This window comes from Diorhabda sublineata, chromosome 8 (genome assembly GCF_026230105.1).
Source record: "Diorhabda sublineata isolate icDioSubl1.1 chromosome 8, icDioSubl1.1, whole genome shotgun sequence".
Classification (NCBI taxonomy): domain Eukaryota; kingdom Metazoa; phylum Arthropoda; class Insecta; order Coleoptera; family Chrysomelidae; genus Diorhabda; species Diorhabda sublineata.
Window position 1 is genome coordinate 474,538 of NC_079481.1, and position 23,829 is coordinate 498,366.

At 31.7% G+C, this 23,829-nt stretch overlaps 3 protein-coding genes across 10 annotated transcripts in view; 2 read left to right on the forward strand and 1 right to left on the reverse strand.

Moving 5' to 3' along the window:
- Positions 1-1,449: 1,449 nt before the first annotated feature.
- LOC130448064 (mitochondrial enolase superfamily member 1-like) lies at positions 1,450-9,335 on the forward strand. Its single transcript, XM_056785243.1, has 7 exons — positions 1,450-1,906; positions 2,734-2,952; positions 3,007-3,280; positions 7,604-7,761; positions 7,824-8,130; positions 8,917-9,098; positions 9,158-9,335. The coding sequence occupies exons 1-7, from the start codon at positions 1,805-1,807 to the stop codon at positions 9,278-9,280; spliced, it is 1,365 nt and encodes a 454-aa protein (XP_056641221.1). The 5' UTR covers positions 1,450-1,804; the 3' UTR covers positions 9,281-9,335.
- Positions 9,282-20,403, reverse strand: LOC130448061 (WD repeat and HMG-box DNA-binding protein 1). Its single transcript, XM_056785233.1, has 13 exons — positions 19,918-20,403; positions 19,610-19,850; positions 19,309-19,558; positions 18,964-19,248; positions 18,345-18,599; positions 17,872-18,154; positions 16,860-17,149; positions 16,627-16,799; positions 15,379-15,636; positions 9,796-10,119; positions 9,695-9,742; positions 9,487-9,636; positions 9,282-9,431 (listed from the first exon to the last, which is right to left on the reverse strand). Exons 1-13 carry the CDS (start codon positions 19,992-19,994, stop codon positions 9,336-9,338), a joined length of 2,730 nt encoding a protein of 909 aa, XP_056641211.1. The 5' UTR covers positions 19,995-20,403; the 3' UTR covers positions 9,282-9,335.
- The window catches only part of LOC130448063 (C-terminal-binding protein), a 29,664-nt gene continuing 26,220 nt past the window's right edge, over positions 20,386-23,829 (forward strand). For 2 of the 8 annotated variants that reach the window (XM_056785241.1, XM_056785234.1), the window contains exon 1: positions 20,414-20,681. The gene's annotated coding sequence lies outside the window, so the exon portion shown is untranslated. Of the gene's footprint in view, positions 20,682-23,829 lie in introns of all 8 variants that reach the window. The other 6 variants (XM_056785235.1, XM_056785236.1, XM_056785240.1 and 3 more) reach the window with 5 other exon arrangements.

Genomic DNA, 23,829 nt, shown 5'->3' on the forward strand with positions numbered 1-23,829 from the left:
CTTGTAACTGTGCTGGTAACTTTTTTCATTTATATGAAAATGGGACATCCGGTATAGTATATATAAATTTTAGATAACAAGAATAAACGTGACGCTGAAACTAGCAATAACGATTCTCGGAAAAATGCCGTGAAGAAATTTTTCCGAAAAAAACTTGGGAGCCATAGAAATGGAAGCAATAATTCCGAAAGAGGGCGGTCGAAACAAAAAAGAACTAGCAACGGAAAGATTAAAAAAGCCGAAGAAGAAGAAAAGAGAGATGAATCGGAATACGATACCGAAACGTCAGATTCGGAATGTCGATGTTCAGATTAGGTAAATTAATTTTATATTTCATAATATATATTCAAAACTTTGCAAATAAGTGTAATAATTATTTTTGAGTAAGAAGAATTTTACCATTTTTATATAATTGAAATAAGAATAATTCTAGTTTTTTCAGTGTAGTTTTGATCTTGTCCAATTCACTCAATGCTGTTCGTATAACTTTGTCGTTTTCGTGTGATTTTTTGGGTTGAACTTAACTCCAATATGTATTCACCTTTAAACTTTATTTCAAAATAAAACCACAACTTGTATATCAATAAGTTTGCCGAATAATTCATGTCAACAAATTTAAAGTCCCTGTATAGGAAAATCTGAGCAAGAGCGTTCGTTCACGCGATTGGTTGACTTCACGCTAAGAAATTAATGGTGGCTCCAATAGAAGCGCGCGAAAAAATGCCCTGTTCAAATAATCGCACCATGTGATTGACTATTGGGACATATATTTAAATTATAAAAGTTTTGTATAGGAAATAACATTAATGCATCTAAATGTTCTTGATTTTATAATAATAATAATAACATTTATAGATATAAATAATGAAATTACAAAAAAAAACGAGTCATAAATGCAAGTCTGTTTTGTTTACATTCGCGAGATTACATGACAGGAGAGAGCGACCCCACGCGCAAGCGCGGGCGCCATTAATTTATTGAAGGAAGGTACTAGAAAAGGCCATAGGACACTGGGCTTTATAGCTCATGTCAGACTTTCCTATACAGGGACTTTAAATAAACTAAGTACGCTATTTTCAATTCCGAAAGTCAGTTATTTCAACACATTGTAGGAAAATGTCAAAGGACTAGCTAATAAACATGTAAATATAGAGATAGGAATCACTTATTACACTTCTGTCAGTTACCAAGTAACAGTTTTTCAACGTAGATAGGTATTAGACATTTTTTAACGAAAAAATGTTTTATTTATCAATCGTAGTGAGGGTTAGACGAAAAAGTGAAATAATTCCAAAAGACGCAAATATCATGCTGACAATAATTCCGTATAATTTCTGTTTGCAAACCATGCCATCTCTATTTTCAACTGTTAACCCAAAAGGTCAAACAAGGTCAAGGCAAACCGTGTGGATGGACTATGTAAAAAATATTTAATACATTTTTCTGTTCGATGTATTTCTTCTACAAGTACATACTTTTGAGATTCGATTTAATTATTTTACTTTAGACACTTAATATGCTCGAAATTAATTTATTTATAACTCTTTCATTGAAATGAAAGAATGTTTTAAAAAAAATTTATCAGGTTGTTCGTTTTAATAAGTCGGACGATTTTATTTAAATTCGACATGGGGTGTGAAGTATCTGTGAGGGGATTGCGTAATCAATCATGTGCTTGAACTCAAATACGTTCCGAATTGTATATCCTTGAAGAGAATTTTCATAATCACTGAGATAACTTTGTATATAATGTAATGATATTTTAGTTAGTGATAAGCTGCGTTATTGAAAATATTTATTCGAAATGAGCAGATCTCTTACTTTGGAAAATTTGAAAATATCCTCGTTGGACGTTAAGGACATACGTTTTCCTACGTCCTTACAAGCCGATGGATCCGATGCCATGGTAAGTTCATTATTTACGAAAATTGTTTTTAAAAAATTAATAGAAAAAATTATTTACAGTAGTAAAAATCTTTTCATTTTAAAAAAGGTCACAGTTTGTTATCCTTGAAAATCACAAATATTAAAATCTGGTGAATAAGTAGGACGCTTATTATATAATTGAATCTAGAATATTTGGCCATTCAAAAATTCAATAATAATCATTTTATTATTTTAAATATTATATATTGATGTACGAGGGGTGATAAAAAATATCAAATCGTATAAATTAGAATTTATTAATAATATAAAGAATAGGCAAAGTCTATTTCAAATAATTGTCCATACTGGGAAGAAAAATAGTCGCTGGGTGTCAAATCTGGACTGTATGAAGTCTGATTCAGGATTTTCGTCGCTATAATTTTAATTAGATAAAGTTATTTCAATAATAATGATTATCTCGATACTATTGTTGTATAAGTAGTTCGATTAGATCGGATCATGTAAGTAAACACTCAAAATCAAATTATGAGTGATTGTTTGAATTGGATACGTCTATCATACGATAGAATATCAAAAAATGAATCCGATCACGCGTATATAAACTGCTAAACATAATTAGATGTCTCCTTGTTATTTAAGGCTGACATTTGACAGCCAATTGACGAATTGTCAAAATCAGCTGATGTCCGTTTACAAATGGCCTCCGTGGGGTAAACAAATGTAGTATCTGTATGGATGACAACGTGGATTTGTTGTTTTTTGTTTGGAAACTGATGGAGTGGGTCGATCGATTACCCCACGTTCGCCATTTTGACGTATTTTCTTAGATTGGAATCGTTTTTACAGCACACCGATCCTGACTATTCCTGCGCTTACGTTACGATAAAACTCCAATCGGGATTAGAAGGATACGGTTTAACTTTCACGTGCGGTAGGGGAACGGAAGTTATAGTAGCGGCGTGCGAATCTATGAGACCTTTAGTCGTAGGCCAAATCGTCACCGATATCTATAAAGATTTCGGAACGTTTTGGAGATCGTTGACTAGCGAAAGCCAATTGAGATGGGTAAGTTTATATACCGCGAACTAAATCCGGTTGATACGATGTCGATTTAATTAGATCGGTCCGGAAAAAGGGGTAACTCATCTGGCGACGGCGGCGATCATTAACGCTTTATGGGATCTGTGGGGTAAGCTGGTCAAGAAGCCAGTATGGCAGTTGTTGGCCGATATGGAACCTGAACAGTTGGTAGCTTGCATCGATTTCAGATACCTGACGAACGTCGTTACGAAAGAAGAGGCGATAGAAATGTTGAAGAAAGGCAAAGAAGGCAAAGAACAAAGGATGAATAAATTGTTGGAGAGCGGTTATCCTTGTTATACCACTCAAGCAGGTACGTTTTTCATATATTTATATAATTTTTGACGAAACTATGCGAAATACGACGTTCCCGAAAGATTCTAACCACATTTTTTGTGAATTATAAAACTTTTCGATTTCCCCTTGTATTTTATCAAAGAATACGTTCATTTTTATAACATTTATAACGAAATTTGGTACAACCTGATGTTATCCAATATTTTACAAAAGGAATCGCCCATTCTTCTCGAGAATTTTGTGAAATTATCAATTTTTCGAATTATTTCGAAAGCTACGTCAACTGTCAACGCAATTTGTAACGAAATTGGGCGGAATATGACGTTACCGAAGCATTTACGAAAGCGAATAGAGATTTTAACCACACAATTCGATAATTTACATTCTTTTCGGTTCCCCCCCCCCGTAATTATTCCAATAGATACGTTCTATTTAATAAGATTCTTAACGAAATTGAGTGAAATATAATATCACCGAATAATTTACCGAAAGTAATTGTCTATTATTGACAAAAATTATGAAAAATTATCAAATCTTCGAATACCCCTTGTAATTATTAGCGGCGTCAACTTTAAACGCAATTTGTAACGAAACTGGGCGGAATATGACGTTACCGAAGCATTTACGAAAGCGAATAGAGATTTTAACCACACAATTCGATAATTTACATTCTTTTCGGTTCCCCCTCGTAATTATTCCAATAGATACGTTCTATTTAATTAGATTCTTAACGAAATTGAGTGAAATATAATATCACCGAATAATTTACCGAAAGTAATTGTCTATTATTGACAAAAATTATGAAAAATTATCAAATCTTCGAATACCCCTTGTAATTATTAGCGGCGTCAACTTTAAACGCAATTTGTAACGAAACTGGGCGGAATATGACGTTACCGAAGCATTTACGAAAGCGAATAGAGATTTTAACCACACAATTCGATAATTTACATTCTTTTCGGTTCCCCCTCGTAATTATTCCAATAGATACGTTCTATTTAATTAGATTCTTAACGAAATTGAGTGAAATATAATATCACCGAATAATTTACCGAAAGTAATTGTCTATTATTGACAAAAATTATGAAAAATTATCAAATCTTCGAATACCCCTTGTAATTATTAGCGGCGTCAACTTTAAACGCAATTTGTAACGAAACTGGGCGGAATATGACGTTACCGAAGCATTTACGAAAGCGAATAGAGATTTTAACCACACAATTCGATAATTTACATTCTTTTCGGTTCCCCCCCGTAATTATTCCAATAGATACGTTCTATTTAATAAGATTCTTAACGAAATTGAGTGAAATATAATATCACCGAATAATTTACCGAAAGTAATTGTCTATTATTGACAAAAATTATGAAAAATTATCAAATCTTCGAATACCCCTTGTAATTATTAGCGGCGTCAACTTTAAACGCAATTTGTAACGAAACTGGGCGGAATATGACGTTACCGAAGCATTTACGAAAGCGAATAGAGATTTTAACCACACAATTCGATAATTTACATTCTTTTCGGTTCCCCCCCGTAATTATTCCAATAGATACGTTCTATTTAATAAGATTCTTAACGAAATTGAGTGAAATATAATATCACCGAATAATTTACCGAAAGTAATTGTCTATTATTGACAAAAATTATGAAAAATTATCAAATCTTCGAATACCCCTTGTAATTATTAGCGGCGTCAACTTTAAACGCAATTTGTAACGAAACTGGGCGGAATATGACGTTACCGAAGCATTTACGAAAGCGAATAGAGATTTTAACCACACAATTCGATAATTTACATTCTTTTCGGTTCCCCCCCGTAATTATTCCAATAGATACGTTCTATTTAATAAGATTCTTAACGAAATTGAGTGAAATATAATATCACCGAATAATTTACCGAAAGTAATTGTCTATTATTGACAAAAATTATGAAAAATTATCAAATCTTCGAATACCCCTTGTAATTATTAGCGGCGTCAACTTTAAACGCAATTTGTAACGAAACTGGGCGAAATATGACGTTACCGAAGCATCTACGAAAGTGAATAAAGATTCTAATCATACAATTCGTTAATTCAAATACTTTTCAGTTCGCCCCTGTAATATTCCAATTCCACTTCCTATTTCATTCTTTTTAAATATGGCAACGTAGTTTAATTGTGACACGTCGAACTTACAAATCGTACAGTTTTTATCAAGTAACGACATAAGTTATTTAGTATACATTATTATAACCTCAAAGCGTCAAAAAGGATACAGAACATTAATTATGATCATTGAATTATTAAAATTTTGACAGATGACATCAGAAATATACAGAAAATTAACAATCATAGACCTAGTAACACCACACTGCGTATTCGATGAAATTTTTATTTCATTATTAGAACGAGATGTTGTATCTGTCAAGTATACTTTGCACCGTTTGTTTTTTTTACTCCTTCATCTTTATTAAGTTGAAATTTTTATAACCGTTGGTATTATTCATATTAAACTGTTTACATCACCACTACACCAACAGTCACCATTAGACAGTCTGAAGCGCGTTCCGATAACCAAGTTATCGCCTTCAGAACGCGCGTCAGTGTAATTGTGAGTGGTGGTGTAAACAGTTTATTTAGTACTTCTTTATCTTGTTTTACCAATCACCACACGTTGGGATAAATATTCCTTAGATCAGACGATGTTTACAATAAAAAAATGATTGAAAATGAACTGACAATATTTTTATTAAAACGACAGCTGTCAAAAAAGTATAACCACTATTGTGATGTCAATGGAAATGAAAAGAACGCATGTGTTTACTTAAAAAACCAAATTTATTCAAGTACGTCAGGAGATCGGATTTAACAACGTTGCAGGACTTGAAAAATTATCTATAGATTGTGGAAATGTTTGTATATATTGAGATATTCCGTAATCGCGGTTACGAGAGGGTCAAAAGTCAAAAATCCTTCGCATATTTCGTCTAGTCTATTTATTTTAAAATCAACGGAATTGTTAATTGAAAATTACGACGATGGCGTGACTAGTTTGCTCAACAAATATTTATTTTCTATCGATGGGTAATTATTAGATAACAACGTATAATTTACACCTTTTGATAAACAAATAATTTTATGGTGGTTTTGCTAAAAATAAATCGGTTGACGTCTCAGGTGCATTTCACATTTTATAATATCGATGTTATTTATGGTGTTTCGGAAAAATTATTCCCTTTGTAATTATTTCGAAAACTACGTCAACTCTCATCGCAATTTGTAACGAATCTTGAATTACTTTCTGGTTTCCTCTTGTAAATATTTCAATAGATACGTTCGCTTTGATCGTACTTCGAACTAATTGAGTGAAAGTAATCGCTTAATGACTTTTTTAATTACCATTGTAGTTATTTAAAAAAACAGACGTCAATTGTAACCGTAAATGTAAATTTTTCAAGAATTTGAGTACAATGTGACGTTAGTGAAGGATTTGAGAAATTAAATACACATTCTACCCTATCCCATCCTACCATTCTACACTTTTTTTGATAATTATAATACTTTTCGATTTCCCCTTGTAATTATTTAAATTTGATCCTATTTTGAACGAAATTTGGCAGGGCAATTGTTGGTTTTACTCAAATATTTTGAAAAATTATCAATTTTTTGAGTTTCCCTTGTAATTATTTTATAACATACGTCAATTGTCACCGCCATTTTCGTGGAAATGTCAATTTTCAACGAATTTAAATGAAAACTGTCATTAAAATTCCCCATGTAATTATTTGAAAGCTACGTCAACTGTCATTAAAATTTTGAACGATCTGTTAATTCTTAACGGAAATTAGTGAAATACGGGGGTTATTCTATATATTTATGCAAATAATCACGGATTTACCCTCCTATTTTGTAATTTGTACTACTTCTTGTTTTCCCCACGTAATTACTTCAATAGATACACACTTTGATCGTATTTTTAACGAAATATTATGTTACCGAGGGTTTACGAAAGTAATCTCTGGTTTTACGTCAACATTTTGAAAATTTGACGACTATTTTATTTCCCCGTGTAATTATTTTGAAATCTACGTCAACTGTTATGGACATTCTGAAATAACTATCAAATTTGAACGAAACTAAGTGACACGTGACGTTACCTAAACATTTACGGAAGTAATAATACTTTTCGATCTCTCCTTGTAATTATTTCATTATTTACGTTCGCCATTTTTAATGTACTGTCAAAGTGAATAGAAGATTCTAACCACACATTTCGGTAATTTTAATATTTCTTCAATTCCCATCGTAAAATTGTTTTGGTTAGATTATAACCTATAAAATTTTTCGATCGCAGGATGGTTGGGATATTCGAATGAAAAGATCCAACATTTGGCGCAGAAATACATGGACGCCGGTTTCAACGCTTTCAAAGTGAAAGTCGGTAAAAATTTGAAAGACGACGCCAAAAGATTGGAATTTATTAGAAACATCATCGGTTGGGATAAAACGTTGGTAAGACGCTTTTATTTATTTTTTTATTTTTCATATTTTCGACGCTAATCACATTGTCGCAGATGGTGGATGCCAATCAGGTATGGGAAGTCCAAGAAGCTATCGATTGGATGAAGGAATTGGCTAAATTCAAACCGCTCTGGATCGAAGAACCGACCTCGCCCGATGACGTTCTCGGTCACGCCGAAATATCCAAAGCTCTAAAACCTCTAGGAATCGGCGTAGCTTCCGGGGAGATGTGTTGCAACAGGGTATTATTCAAACAATTCTTGCAAACGGACGCCATACAATATTGTCAAATCGATTCGGCCCGTATCGGTGGTGTCAACGAGATCTTATCCGTTTATCTAATGGCACAAAAACTTGGAGGTTTGTATTTATAAATTTCGATCACTTGGTGCTAAATCTGCACGAATTGTTGACTGCTCCTTATAATTTTAGTCGTTTAGATCAAATAAGTCACTTAGATCCATGTCCGGCAATTAAAATGGCTGAACATTCACTTGGTGTCAAATCTGACAAAGTTTTTGTCATTTTTGTCTGTTAATCGATGATGAAATGGATGAAAACATGGAAAAAAGTTGCACTGAACTAAATTTGGTAAAATTGTCGACCGCCTAGTAGAAATTACTTGGTGTCAACTCCGGCAATTACAGTGGATGCCAAATATCAATTCCTTGTATTGTGCAACGTTCCTGTGCCTTTTCAATACATTTGATAATTCACGTGGAATCAAATTTTTTCACTCTTAGTCGGTTGACAACAAGTATAAGTCGCCAAGTCTGGCAATTATATAATTTCATCGTATTTTTTGAGTCCATTATCTCTTAATCGGCGATAAAATAGACGAAATTGGGTAAAAAAGGCACAACGAACTGAATTTGGTGAAAGTATCGGCTGCTTTTGGTTTTTTTTTTAGTTTCGGTCGATTTGTACCGAGTGAAAGTCACTTGGTGTCATGTCCGACGACTGCAGTGGTTTTTAAATGTCAATTCCTCGAATGATCCTAATCCTGGTGTCTTTTGGACACATTTGTCTCTTTATCTCTTTGCCAAATGTGGAAAAAAGTCGCGCTATACCAAATCCGGACAAACCGCTTCTTTGGAGCGAATGCAGTGTTTTTTGCTCGTTTTTCAATCGATTAATATGTTTTAGTAAAAGTATGTCCTCACGCCGGCGGTGTCGGTCTTTGCGAAATGGTACAACATCTACAAATGTGGGACTACGTCGCCTTATCGGGAACTTCCGATGGTAAATGGGTGGAATACGTCGATCAACAACACGAACATTTCGTTTATCCGACGTTAATAGAAAACGCTCATTATCTAGCACCGAGGGTAAGTAATTTCTTCTTCTTTTTCCTTACTTTATGCAACGGGTTGAGTTTACGTTGTAGGCGCCCGGATACAACACCGAATTGAAAAAAGAAGCGATCGAAGATTACGTTTATCCGAACGGAAAGGAATGGGAAAGTATGTTCGCCAAAGGAATTTTCAGCGATCCCAGAAAGAAGAAATAAATTATCCGAAAAATATCTGTATAATTGAAAATTGATTAAACCGTACCCCTTAAAATTAAGAATTTTTTTTAAATTTAAACATATCCAATTTCCTCTGTTTCTCTTTCGGTTTATCGCAGTCTGCGTTTTGGAATTTCCTCTTTTCTCCTACCTGGAAACGACAAATTTGAAAAAGTAAAAAAATCAGTGAATCGATGCGAAATTACCTCCGGAAACTTTTTGTTAACCTCCTTGGTTTCATTTTCGTACGTAACCCCGGCAAATTTATCGGTTAAACTGAGGGGATTGATCGTTTTATCGAATTTCGGTTTCTGGAGACGTTTCAAAAACGGATTCACTTCTTCTCTTTCCATTTGCTGAAATTAAGAAAGAAAAAATGATTCGTCTGCTTGGATGTAATACGAATTTGATTACCTCTGTATCTATGGTAGTGTCGCTGAATGAATTTGGGGTGGAAATTTCCTGGAAACAAAATTTTTTAAAACGAAATTATCGCGATTTGATTAGATTCTTACTGTGTTTAGGGTAGTTTCCGTTACATCTGGGGTAGCCGGAACTTCTTTAAACGTTTCCCGTTTCAATTTCGGTGTGCGTTTTAGATTTAATTTTATATTAGTCGGTTTTCGGGATGTAGTTTCCTCTTTTTCTGTATCCTGTAATGTTTCTTTGCCATTTTCGGATTCTAGCGTAAGTTTCGTTAGTAGATTCGTTAATTTTTCCGCTAGTCTCTTTTTATCTAATTTTGAGGCGTATTTTAACGCTAACGATATTATTTGGGGGTTCAATACGATTTCCATCAATTCTAACGCCCTTTCATCTAAATTATTCTTGCAAGCCAACTGAAAAATTAATTTTTTCATTATTTTGTTGAAAAATTTTCACCTATATATATTTAAAACTCCATTTCGAAAAGTCTGAAGTTTACAGACAATATATCTACTACAAAGAAAATCTCATACTACAGGAAAAAAGTTTACAGAAAGGTTTACAAAAGAAAAGTACAAATTTTACAGAAAAACTGACAAGAACTACAGAAAAAAGTATAAAAAGCCTACAGAAAATGCCTCTACTACAAACAAAGATCTATTACTACAGGAAAAAAAATTACAGAAAGGTTTACAGCAAACAAATGAAGTTTTTAGAAAGGTGTACAAAATAAAAATACAAATTCTACAGAAAAACTGACAAGAACTACAGAAAAAAGTATAAAAAGCCTACAGAAAATGCCTCTACTACAAGCAAGACCTATTACTACAGGAAAAACAAATTACAGAAAACAAATGAAGTTTTTAGAAAGGTTTACAAAATAAAAATACAAATTCTACAGAAAAACTGACAAGAACTACAGAAAAAAGTATAAAAAGCCTACAGAAAACGCCTCTACTACAAACAAAGATCTATTACTACAGGAAAAACAAATTACAGAAAGGTTTACAGAAAACAAACGAAGTTTTTAGAAAGGTGTACAAAATAAAAATACAAATTTTACAGAAAAACTGACAAGAACTACAGAAAAAAGTATAAAAAGCCTACAGAAAATGCCTCTACTACAAGCAAGACCTATTACTACAGGAAAAACAAATTACAGAAAGGTTTACAGAAAACAAACGAAGTTTTTAGAAAGGCGTACAAAATAAAAATACAAATTTTACAGAAAAACTGACAAGAACTACAGAAAAAAGTATAAAAAGCCTACAGAAAATGCCTCTACTACAAACAAAGATCTATTACTACAGGAAAAAAAATTACAGAAAGGTTTACAGCAAACAAATGAAGTTTTTAGAAAGGTGTACAAAATAAAAATACAAATTCTACAGAAAAACTGACAAGAACTACAGAAAAAAGTATAAAAAGCCTACAGAAAATGCCTCTACTACAAGCAAGACCTATTACTACAGGAAAAACAAATTACAGAAAACAAATGAAGTTTTTAGAAAGGTTTACAAAATAAAAATACAAATTCTACAGAAAAACTGACAAGAACTACAGAAAAAAGTATAAAAAGCCTACAGAAAACGCCTCTACTACAAACAAAGATCTATTACTACAGGAAAAAAAATTACAGAAAGGTTTACAGCAAACAAATGAAGTTTTTAGAAAGGTGTACAAAATAAAAATACAAATTCTACAGAAAAACTGACAAGAACTACAGAAAAAAGTATAAAAAGCCTACAGAAAATGCCTCTACTACAAGCAAGACCTATTACTACAAGAAAAACAAATTACAGAAAACAAATGAAGTTTTTAGAAAGGTTTACAAAATAAAAATACAAATTCTACAGAAAAACTGACAAGAACTACAGAAAAAAGTATAAAAAGCCTACAGAAAATGCCTCTACTACAAGCAAGACCTATTACTACAGGAAAAACAAATTACAGAAAACAAATGAAGTTTTTAGAAAGGTTTACAAAATAAAAATACAAATTCTACAGAAAAACTGACAAGAACTACAGAAAAAAGTATAAAAAGCCTACAGAAAACGCCTCTACTACAAACAAAGATCTATTACTACAGGAAAAAAAATTACAGAAAGGTTTACAGCAAACAAATGAAGTTTTTAGAAAGGTGTACAAAATAAAAATACAAATTCTACAGAAAAACTGACAAGAACTACAGAAAAAAGTATAAAAAGCCTACAGAAAACGCCTCTACTACAAGCAAGACCTATTACTACAGGAAAAACAAATTACAGAAAGGTTTACAGAAAACAAACGAAGTTTTTAGAAAGGCGTACAAAATAAAAATACAAATTTTACAGAAAAACTGACAAGAACTACAGAAAAAAGTATAAAAAGCCTACAGAAAATGCCTCTACTACAAGCAAGACCTATTACTACAAGAAAAACAAATTACAGAAAGGTTTACAGAAAACTAATGAAGTTTTTAGAAAGGCGTACAAAATAAAAATACAAATTCTACAGAAAAACTGACAAGAACTACAGAAAAAAGTATAAAAAGCCTACAGAAAATGCCTCTACTACAAGCAAGACCTATTACTACAGGAAAAACAAATTACAGAAAGGTTTACAGAAAACTAATGAAGTTTTTAGAAAGGCGTACAAAATAAAAATACAAATTTTACAGAAAAACTGACAAGAACTACAGAAAAAAGTCTAAAAAGCCTACAGAAAATGCCTCTACTACAAGCAAGACCTATTACTACAGGAAAAACAAATTACAGAAAGGTTTACAGAAAACTAATGAAGTTTTTAGAAAGGCGTACAAAATAAAAATACAAATTCTACAGAAAAACTGACAAGAACTACAGAAAAAAGTATAAAAAGCCTACAGAAAATGCCTCTACTACAAGCAAGACCTATTACTACAGGAAAAACAAATTACAGAAAGGTTTACAGAAAACAAACGAAGTTTTTAGAAAGGCGTACAAAATAAAAATACAAATTTTACAGAAAAACTGACAAGAACTACAGAAAAAAGTATAAAAAGCCTACAGAAAATGCCTCTACTACAAGCAAGACCTATTACTACAGGAAAAACAAATTACAGAAAGGTTTACAGAAAACTAATGAAGTTTTTAGAAAGGCGTACAAAATAAAAATACAAATTCTACAGAAAAACTGACAAGAACTACAGAAAAAAGTATAAAAAGCCTACAGAAAATGCCTCTACTACAAGCAAGACCTATTACTACAGGAAAAACAAATTACAGAAAGGTTTACAGAAAACAAACGAAGTTTTTAGAAAGGCGTACAAAATAAAAATACAAATTTTACAGAAAAACTGACAAGAACTACAGAAAAAAGTATAAAAAGCCTACAGAAAATGCCTCTACTACAAGCAAGACCTATTACTACAGGAAAAACAAATTACAGAAAGGTTTACAGAAAACAAACGAAGTTTTTAGAAAGGCGTACAAAATAAAAATACAAATTTTACAGAAAAACTGACAAGAACTACAGAAAAAAGTATAAAAAGCCTACAGAAAATGCCTCTACTACAAGCAAGACCTATTACTACAGGAAAAACAAATTACAGAAAGGTTTACAGAAAACTAATGAAGTTTTTAGAAAGGCGTACAAAATAAAAATACAAATTCTACAGAAAAACTGACAAGAACTACAGAAAAAAGTATAAAAAGCCTACAGAAAATGCCTCTACTACAAGCAAGACCTATTACTACAGGAAAAACAAATTACAGAAAGGTTTACAGAAAACAAACGAAGTTTTTAGAAAGGCGTACAAAATAAAAATACAAATTTTACAGAAAAACTGACAAGAACTACAGAAAAAAGTATAAAAAGCCTACAGAAAATGCCTCTACTACAAGCAAGACCTATTACTACAGGAAAAACAAATTACAGAAAGGTTTACAGAAAACTAATGAAGTTTTTAGAAAGGCGTACAAAATAAAAATACAAATTCTACAGAAAAACTGACAAGAACTACAGAAAAAAGTATAAAAAGCCTACAGAAAATGCCTCTACTACAAGCAAGACCTATTACTACAGGAAAAACAAATTACAGAAAGGTTTACAGAAAACAAACGAAGTTTTTAGAAAGGCGTACAAAATAAAAATACAAATTTTACAGAAAAACTGACAAGAACTACAGAAAAAAGTATAAAAAGCCTACAGAAAATGCCTCTACTACAAGCAAGACCTATTACTACAGGAAAAACAAATTACAGAAAGGTTTACAGAAAACAAACGAAGTTTTTAGAAAGGCGTACAAAATAAAAATACAAATTTTACAGAAAAACTGACAAGAACTACAGAAAAAAGTATAAAAAGCCTACAGAAAATGCCTCTACTACAAGCAAGACCTATTACTACAAGAAAAACAAATTACAGAAAACAAATGAAATTTTTAGAAAGGTTTACAAAATAAAAATACAAATTCTACAGAAAAACTGACAAGAACTACAGAAAAAAGTATAAAAAGCCTACAGAAAATGCCTCTACTACAAACTACAATTTTACAGAAAAAATAAAAAAATTTTAAAAACTTCTACAAAAAAAAATTGTCAACGAGAAATTAATGTTTAGGAGAAAATGACAAATTTTACAAAAAAACAGAGTTATTACAGAAGAATTTTACGGAACATGTTTGTATAAAAAATACTACAGGAAAAAAGTTTACAGAGAAAAAATGAAGTTTAACAACAAACGGTTTGTTTATGAAGTACAATTTTACAAAAACAATGAATTATAGAAATGTATTAAGAAAAAAAAAACGAGATTTGGCAAAAGTTTGAGAAATCAAAAACAGATATTGTACAGAAAATCAGAATGGGATTACAGAAAAAAGTAGAATGCTTACAAAGGAATATACCCGTAAAAAAATAAGCTTCAATTTTACAGAAAAAAATGAATAGTTTAAAAAAAAACAAAACAGGCATTACAGAAAAAACGGTATAAAGTTATAAGAAAATGTTTATAAAAAAAAATAAATTCCAATTTTACAGAGAATTCTACAGAAAAAAGTGAAGTTTGACAATAATTTGATAAATTAAAATAAAACGAAATTGTTAATAGAAAATTTTACAAAAAAAAAAGTAAAACAAACAGATAAAAGTCCATATTGAAAATAAATTTCAATTTTAGAGATAAAAAATAGTATATCACCGAAAAAATCGATCCAACAAAAATCAAAGTTTATTAAAACATAAAAAGTTCAAAGCCTATATAAAGAAAAGTGGAATTTTTCAGAAAATAAGTCCGGAGAGGAGCATTTCGAGAAAAATAATGTCCAAATACGCCCGGATACTTCGGAAGTAAATTCAACTTCAAATAATTGGTCACTATTGCCACGAACTCGTCTGACTAAAGCCGGTCCTGTCCGTTTAAATTAATAGAATGTAAAGTTTGGTGGACGCGCCGGGTCTTTAAATCGTTTTTCTAAGTTGTTTACATCTTTAGTGACATCTTTTTAAAAGAGACGATTCCAATATGACCTCTTCGTTTGTTTACATCCTAGAGTCCGAAATATCGAGAAAAACCGTTATGTATAAATAGCCATCAAGTGAGTAAATAATCTGGAATATTTGGAATAATCAAAAATAAATTAGATAAAGTGTTAGTGAATAGTGCTTAGTTTGGTGTATTTAGTGTTACATATATTCCAGAAAAAAACTTACGGCGAAAGTTTTAACGGCGGTCTCTTTGAATTTTTTATCGATATCGGGAATTTGTAACATCGACCAAGTGAACAAATTCATTTCCATTTTGGTTTTATCGTTAGTTGTTTCGGCGAATGGCGGTTCGATCGGTATTTCACACATCGTCGGTCGCGGGGTAAAACCGGGATACACGGTACCCCTGCACTTGATACCCCCGACCGTTTGATTCGATTCGAAAATCGTAGTTACGAAAAAACCATCGCCGGGACATTTTCTCTACAAAAAAAAAAAAAAAATTAATAAGTCCGGCTATATCGCACGGTTCGGATTCGCTTATTTAGCGTTTTCGTAATCGTAGAATCCATTTATCGAAATCCCAGCTCGATCTCGATGAAACCGAGTATCGATAAATGGATTTCATGTTTTCGAAAACGCTAAGCTAACCGGATCTGTCAAGTTTTGTTTTTCGAATACTCTGGTTGCTTCCCGATTGTTCTATTTAAATCCGATATTGACATTTGACAGGTTTAGGAAAGGAAAATAAAGAGCGGAGTGAAATATTATACTCTGTTAGTTATCCGCACGGTTCGGCTTCGCTTATTTAGCGTTTTCGTAATCGTAGAATCCATTTATCGAAATCCCAGCTCGATCTCGATGAAACCGAGTATCGATAAATGGATTTCATGTTTTCGAAAACGCTAAGCTAACCGGATCTGTCAAGTTTTGTTTTTCGAATACTCTAGTTGCTTCCCGATTGTTCTATTTAAATCCGATATTGACATTTGACAGGTTTAGGAAAGGAAAATAAAGAGCGGAGTGAAATATTATACTCTGTTAGTTATCCGCACGGTTCGGCTTCGCTTATTTAGCGTTTTCGTAATCGTAGAATCCATTTATCGAAATCCCAGCTCGATCTCGATGAAACCGAGTATCGATAAATGGATTTCATGTTTTCGAAAACGCTAAGCTAACCGGATCTGTCAAGTTTTGTTTTTCGAATACTCTGGTTGCTTCCCGATTGTTCTATTTATATCCGATATTGACATTTGACAGGTTTAGGAAAGGAAAATAAAGAGCGGAGTGAAATATTATACTCTGTTAGTTATCCGCACGGTTCGGCTTCGCTTATTTAGCGTTTTCGTAATCGTAGAATCCATTTATCGAAATCCTAATTCGATTATCGGGTATCGATAAATGGATTTCACGGTTTCGAAAACGCTAAACTAACCGTGAATGAAGGGCATAGGGGAGTATGAATTGATTTACATGTTTAGTCGTGTCGCAAAATGGTATCCAAGTATTGGTGTTGTGCGGATACATCGATAATATTCCGGAAGAATCCATCATCGCAGGGGTACCTATATCCGAAAATCCCAACCAAGTTAACGTCGAATCGGGACCCAGAGCCCCACCGATATCCCTACATTGTATAGATTGACCTAAAAATGATTGAAAACATAATTTAAACCAACAAAAAAAAAATGATTTTATCGATTCACCTTCGAATTTAATCAACCTCACGTTGATACATTGATCCCCTTTTCTTACTCCAGACGTATGGTGAGCAATCATGAGTAAATCTTTGAAAGCTGCCATAGAAACTACAGGTCCCGGTATGGACAGTACCGCCCTTTGGGTACCGTAAACTGACGCTACCCTTATTATGTAATTACCCATTGCGAAACCAATTAAATTTTCGGAGGCGGTTACCGAAATTATTTCTTCGGTTTCTTCGACTTTCAACATCCATTCTTTGGAGCTGGCTATCAAAGGCACAACGTGAATTTGACTGAAAACCGAATTTAGTTACAATTTGTATTAAAAACAAATTCAATTGTTTTCACCTAACTTCGAAGCACAAAAATTTCATTCAAAATTGGTGGAAAAGAAGTTCATTGGGCCCATACGCAATCCACTTTATTATATTATGAAAAATACATTTTTTTTTTCGAAATTAATTCCCTTTGCACCTAACCTCAAAACTTACTAACAACCGTTTTTTGTTTTCCTATTATTTTCTCATGAAAAATTGGATGAAAGAAAAAAATCCACAATTAATCCTCACCTAACCTCAAAACTCATACAAAATCTTTTTTTTTTCTTTTACTATTTTTTTAACACAAAAATTTTATTCAAAATAGTTGGAAAAGTAGGTCATTTGTCCCATTCACAAATAACTGTTTTTTTTAACAAAACTTTCAACAAAAAAAATGGTGGAAAAGTAGTTCATTTGTACTATGCACACAAAACAAAATAGTTAGATGAGTAGGTTATTTGTCCTGTATAAAATCCCATTTTATATTATAAAAAAAAAATTAAAATCCCAACAAAAGTTTCAATTTTTTAGAACAACAATACAAAAGTAGTTCTTTTGTCTCTAACAAATTGCCCTGTTTTTGAAAAATTTCAATTTAAGAGATTTTTTTCAATTTTTTTGATCAATAAAAAATTTTTGGGTAAAAAATTATAATTACTAAATTATACTAACAATTACACTAAAAAAAAGCATACCTAGAATTTGCCACCAGCAGTGCGCTTCTACTCAGTGACCCCATCGTATAATCCTGATAATTTTGCATCATCATGCTGTTGTGGAAACTCGAATCATGAAATTCAACTTCTATAGATTTAACGGAAGTTTCGTCAGAATTATTTCCATAACATCTAATAACCCCCACGTCATTCCAGCACATATATCTCGGATCTAGATGCTCGGGGGTCGAAGATGACATAAAAGGTGGTTGTAATGGAATTTCTGGAGTACGCGGTCTTGGTGTAGGTACCCTGGAAGAGCCTGCGACAAAAAAAATCAATTTTTTTATACCTACTGGATATATAAAACACTTTTGTAATAAATAATTAAATTATAATTTGAATATAATAATTTCATACTTACTTTTAACACTAACACTGTAAATAGAAATAAACAATATATATCCAACAACCCTATATATATATATAAAAATAATTTTTACATTACATACCAGCCACAGATTGCTTGGAATCTTCATCTATATCATTCATGTACTGCTTTTTTAATTTATTAACAGAAAAAGTATTTTCATCATCATCATCATCATCATCGTCGACTTCTTCGAATGGTATGTTATCAAAATTTAATTCATTTGTAATAATAACATCTTGACTTTTATTAGAAATTTCTTTATTTTGATTTATAATAGACCAAGTCATTATTCCTAATTGACCCTCGACGTCAGTGTAAACGATTTGTCCGTTTCCTTAAAAAAATTAGATGATTTTTTCACTAAATCATAAAGAAAAATATTAATAAGGGGAAAAACAAATCAAAGCAACAGGAACCAAAACTTTGAGAGATTTTCAAAGAACCCTAGAAAGAGCAAAAGAAGTACAAATCTCATAGAAAATTGTATTTTATTAAGCTTTAAAAAACTGAAAAATTTCTTTTAAATATTGTTCATTTTTTTATCTTAATTAAGAAAAAAATATATATCGAAACTTTTTTTATTTCTGTAAATTTCATTAATAGAATTTTTTTATTTTAGTATTACTTGTACTTAAATCGAAAGAAATGATTCAATTATCATTTATAATAATAATAATAATAAAAAATAATATAAATACCTATGGGATTCCACATTAAACCACAAACAGCTACTGATTTCTCATGTTTGCTAACACAGGATACTTCTCCTGTAGAAACATTCCAAATCACAAAATCCCCTTCTAATGTAGTGGCTAAAATGTATCCCCCGCAAGGCGAAAATTGAACAATGGAATAATCTGAAGAAACTTCTTTACATGTTAAAGTAACATTTGTGGACCAATCTGACACTTGTAAAATAATAACGCTGTTCTTTTCGGGGTAAGCAAGATATTTTCCTTGTTTAGGTTCAAAATCAATTCGACCTAAACCACATTAAATATTCATTAATTTTATGATTTTTTTTCAAGTAAAATAAACCTTACATAATAACTTTGCATTAGAAAAACTGTTGACCTTAGGAAAACAAGTGATTTCTTTCAACAAAACTTTACTTTCTATATTCCATATTCTTAATTTAGTATCACCACATGAAGCCGCTAACATTTTAGACGCAGATGTAACAGAAACGCTCAAACACGGACCCGACATTCCTTCAATTACAGTCACTTCTTTATGCGATTTTTCTAAATTCACCAATTTAATTTCCATATCTTCACCAGCAAGTGCTAATAACTAGACGAAATATTTCTAGTACTAAAATTTATTATTATAAAAAACACTTACTTTGCTATGTCGATCTACCGCGATGTGATTTATTGGTGCTACAAATCTATCTAAAACGCCAGCTCTATCACCGTCAGCTAACGATAATATTTGAATATCATTATTATTAGTTGAAACATAAACATTATCTCCTTTTTGTCCAACCGATAGTGCCCATTCTCCTACGCAATTGTGAATAGGATCTTCTTCGTCTGTAGACCATATTCTTATTTCTCCATCAGCCCCGCAAGTCACAAATTTACTAAAGTAATGATCACGCTAATAAAAGTCTGAAAGATTTATAGTTGTAAAAATTAAATAGTAAATACCTTCCGTCTTCAGAAAAACAAACATCAGTGTGACCTTCATCATGTGCATATCTTAAATCTTCGTGTTTAACAGTCATGCTTTTACCCAAAAATTATTTTATTATAAATGATTAAAAAAAGAATATTTTATTTAGTTTGACTTTGACAATAAAAAACCCGGGAAAATAATAGTATAAAAATTAGGGATATTTGTTTTTAAAATTCCCCTAAAACATTCTGTCTCTATTAACTGTGAGTATAAGAAAAAGATGCATAATAATATGAATATAATGCATCAGGAATTTTTACAATTTTCTATATTTTATAATATATTTGATGGAAATATATGGATTCTATTTGAAATAGTATATAGAATTTCCTCTTTAAATCATTAAATTGTGTTACTTTTCGAAAAACATCTTTATTTTTTCAAATTTAACGGACTCGTTTCACCTCGAACTCAACAAAGCGCGAACATCTAAAACGAACGCAGCGATCGTTTGCTACAATTTCTTATGACCGCCATTTTACATTACCGAGGTGGGGATACGGTAACTGGCGTTCTTATTGTAAGTTTACGAAAGTGGAGTTTTATTTCAATACATTTTTAATAAATCAGTGTAAAATATAGACATAAACGTAAATTGAAGTTACAAAAGCGGTCCTTAAAAAGTGATAGTGTTTTGTGATTTTGGAGTGAAGAAAGCTCGCTGTACTGGGAATCTAACAGCGTGGCTCCATTGGCTTCTCTTTGTTTCTGTACTCTCTGTCAAGGAAAGTGTAAGGTATGCAATATACAAATACATCTTGTTATTATTTAGTAATACGCTTGTATCTGAAACTACGTAAATGCCGCGTCAAGATCAAGATGTAGCGGCTGCCGCTACACAATGTTTTTATTTCCTCGTGTATGACGGTGTATCTCGCCCAGATATGCCAATCATGTTTACGTTTAATAGGAAAATAGGTATTCGCCGGGATATTGCTAAAGTATAATACCATTTTCATTGGTAATTATACTACCTGGTGTGTATTGCAGTTGTAAGTTTCAAAGATAATTTCTATTTGATTACTTGTAGGTATGGCAATGACCCGCATTTCACTTCCAAGTAGATACTATCACTTTTGCACATCTATACATAAATTGTAGTTATTATTTGAAAACTTTTACTTTTCCTCGTAAATTCGATATATATTACTTTTAAATTTTCATATTTAATATAAATATATTTTTTAAATAAATGGAAATTTTTTGCTTGAGTTGCTGTTAATTTTGCAGCATTTAGCCAAAAATCCCTGTTTTCTTTTACAAAATAAACTATATTCAAGTGAACTTTCCAGTATTTCAAATTAATAGATGTAATAAAATTTATCAATTTCTCCGATGAGATTTTAAACTGTTTACAGTATTTTAGAGATTAGAGATGGAAAATAAGCATTCGACATAATTGAAGTTTATAAAAAAAATCTCATTTTCAATGATAATAATTGTATAAAAAATAAATTTCAGTACCATCTAGGTAACGTTATTTTAAATAATTTTGTTTTGATTGCGTATTTACTTGCTAAAATAAAAAAAAAAAACTTGATGCCAATTTATATATAATTTCAAATTTGATCATTACGAGAATTTAAAAAATTGGGAGTCAAATCTGCTTGTTTAGTTAGTTCGTATGTTGTTGTTAATAGCATGATTCTCATCAATATTTTTTCTTTTCCAATATTTCAAATTCAACACAAAGACGTTCGAATTTAAAATGTCATATCTTCTTGTTTTATTTTGTATTCCAAAGCTACCAAAATTTCAACTCGGTTATTGTAGTTTTTTTGACAGATACTAAAGTTGCTCTGATGTCTCTAAATTCCTGAAACCTACTGAGAAATTATTCTTTTGGGGAAAATAAAAAAAAATGAGTGCCCTTTCACTACCAATCTTTTAACTTGAAGAAAAAATTACATTTCGATTCTCGATTTATAGAGCAATTGTAAATTATCAAAATAACATGTAATTTTGTTCTCACCTAGTTTTTTTTTTTGAATGAAAATATTTATTGCACTTTATGTAGATGTTTGTGCCAGGGAAAGATCCACATGCGGCTGTGAAGCCGACCACCGAGCTATGGCATCTGTACACTTGATTTGCTTGTAAACAAATTTTATTTCCTCGTTCTTTTGAAAATGTTTCAAACAAGTTTTTTCATAAAGCATCATTAGATCTTCAGATCTTTCGTGTGTGTTGCTTTTGTGATATTTTAAGAAATTTCGTTTGCTTATACGAGGGTTGCTACTCAAGTATTGAGATACCTCCAAAATATTTTTCCTCCAAAGCGTTTTTGTTTGAACTGACGTGCGAGTTCTCAGAGAAAGTGGGAAATCAGAGCAGGACAATCGGAAAGTTCATAGATGCTCAAAATTTGTCCCGATAAAATTTTGGTCTAGTTCTTTCGAATTTGGTACTTGAAAACTTGACACCTACGGCTTCCTCTGTACATTCAGAGAAAGTGCATTCTTCCTAAATGATGGAATAAAATACGTTTTTTTGTGAATCCTTAGAAATATATTTTCCTCTTATCAGATATAAAAATTATTCGCTTATCTATTGTAATCCTTTTTTGTTTATTAGTGGCTTCCTCCATAAAATTTAATAATTCCATGTCAAAAACCTTTCTAAGTGATTCATACACTAAAAAATATTGGAAAGGGAAAAGCAGTTACCAAACGAATATATTTCCGAGCTTTCGAATACTTATTTATTTAGAGTTAGTATAATTTTGCCACAATCCCACTAAGAAAACTGTCATAATCTAGTTGGCAACCACGCCACGTGTCTTTTCATTTAAAAATACTTGATACAGGTAGACATTTTTCATAAGATATAGCATATAATCAAGTTAATCCTCCCCAATGTACTTGACTTTGGGCAAAACTCAAAACCTTCTACCTTTTCTTCGTTCCATACTTCAGATCAGATCTCGAGCGATTCTAATCGATTTCTTATTTTGAAGCTCCTGTATAAAAGAAGAAAGAAAAAAAAATCTGTTGGCAATTCGAAGAGTCGCGTTTGACGTTGATGTTTATAAAAGTTTGGGGTTCTCTTTCTGGCGCTTGTACAAACTGAAAAGTTTTTATAACAATAATTTTCTGCGAGAGGGATAATTTTCAAAGTAGAAACATTTTAATTGGATTCGCTGCACAGTTTGGATTACGGCGAAAGTTTCGTTCGGAAAAGTTTTATAAAAACGTTTTTGCTACACCAGAAGACGGGAACGTCTCTTTTTTTCAATTATTTTCTTTTAATTTAAGTACGGACTTTGCATACAGTGCGTGCGTAAACTAATTTTAAACACGCCGTATATTTTTTTTTTGTTTATTTATACAGAGGTGGCTTCGAGGTTTAGTCAAGTATGCGATTTGATTACGGCCTTAAAATCGAGATTTCTACACTATGGCGTTTTTGAAAAAGCCATGGGGCGGCGCTAATATCTAGGGATGGATGGGATTTCGAGTTTTCCGTCTAGTTGGAAATTGCATAATCGTTTTTTGAATAGTTAAATTCAATTTAAAAAATCAGGAAGCGTCTAGAATATTCTAGTTTTGTTTGGAACGTCATTTTCTCATTATAAATAGCGCAAAGTTGGTAAAAATAAACGAGGGTGGTTTGAAAAGTTTTCAAATTTGGCTTATATATTTATATAACTTTATAATTGTTAATAAATAATGTTTCAACTCGATGTACACAACAGTTTGAATCTAATATTGTTCGAAAAAAAAAAAAAAAAAATATCCATTGTTATGATAACATGATTTTAAAGTGATGTTTCTCACGGAAAATATTTCGTCTTAGCGTCATTATTTTATCGATTACTAAATTTCTAATACGCTAAAAATATCTATTTGACACATATATGTTATCGACAGGGGCGTCGCGTAAGG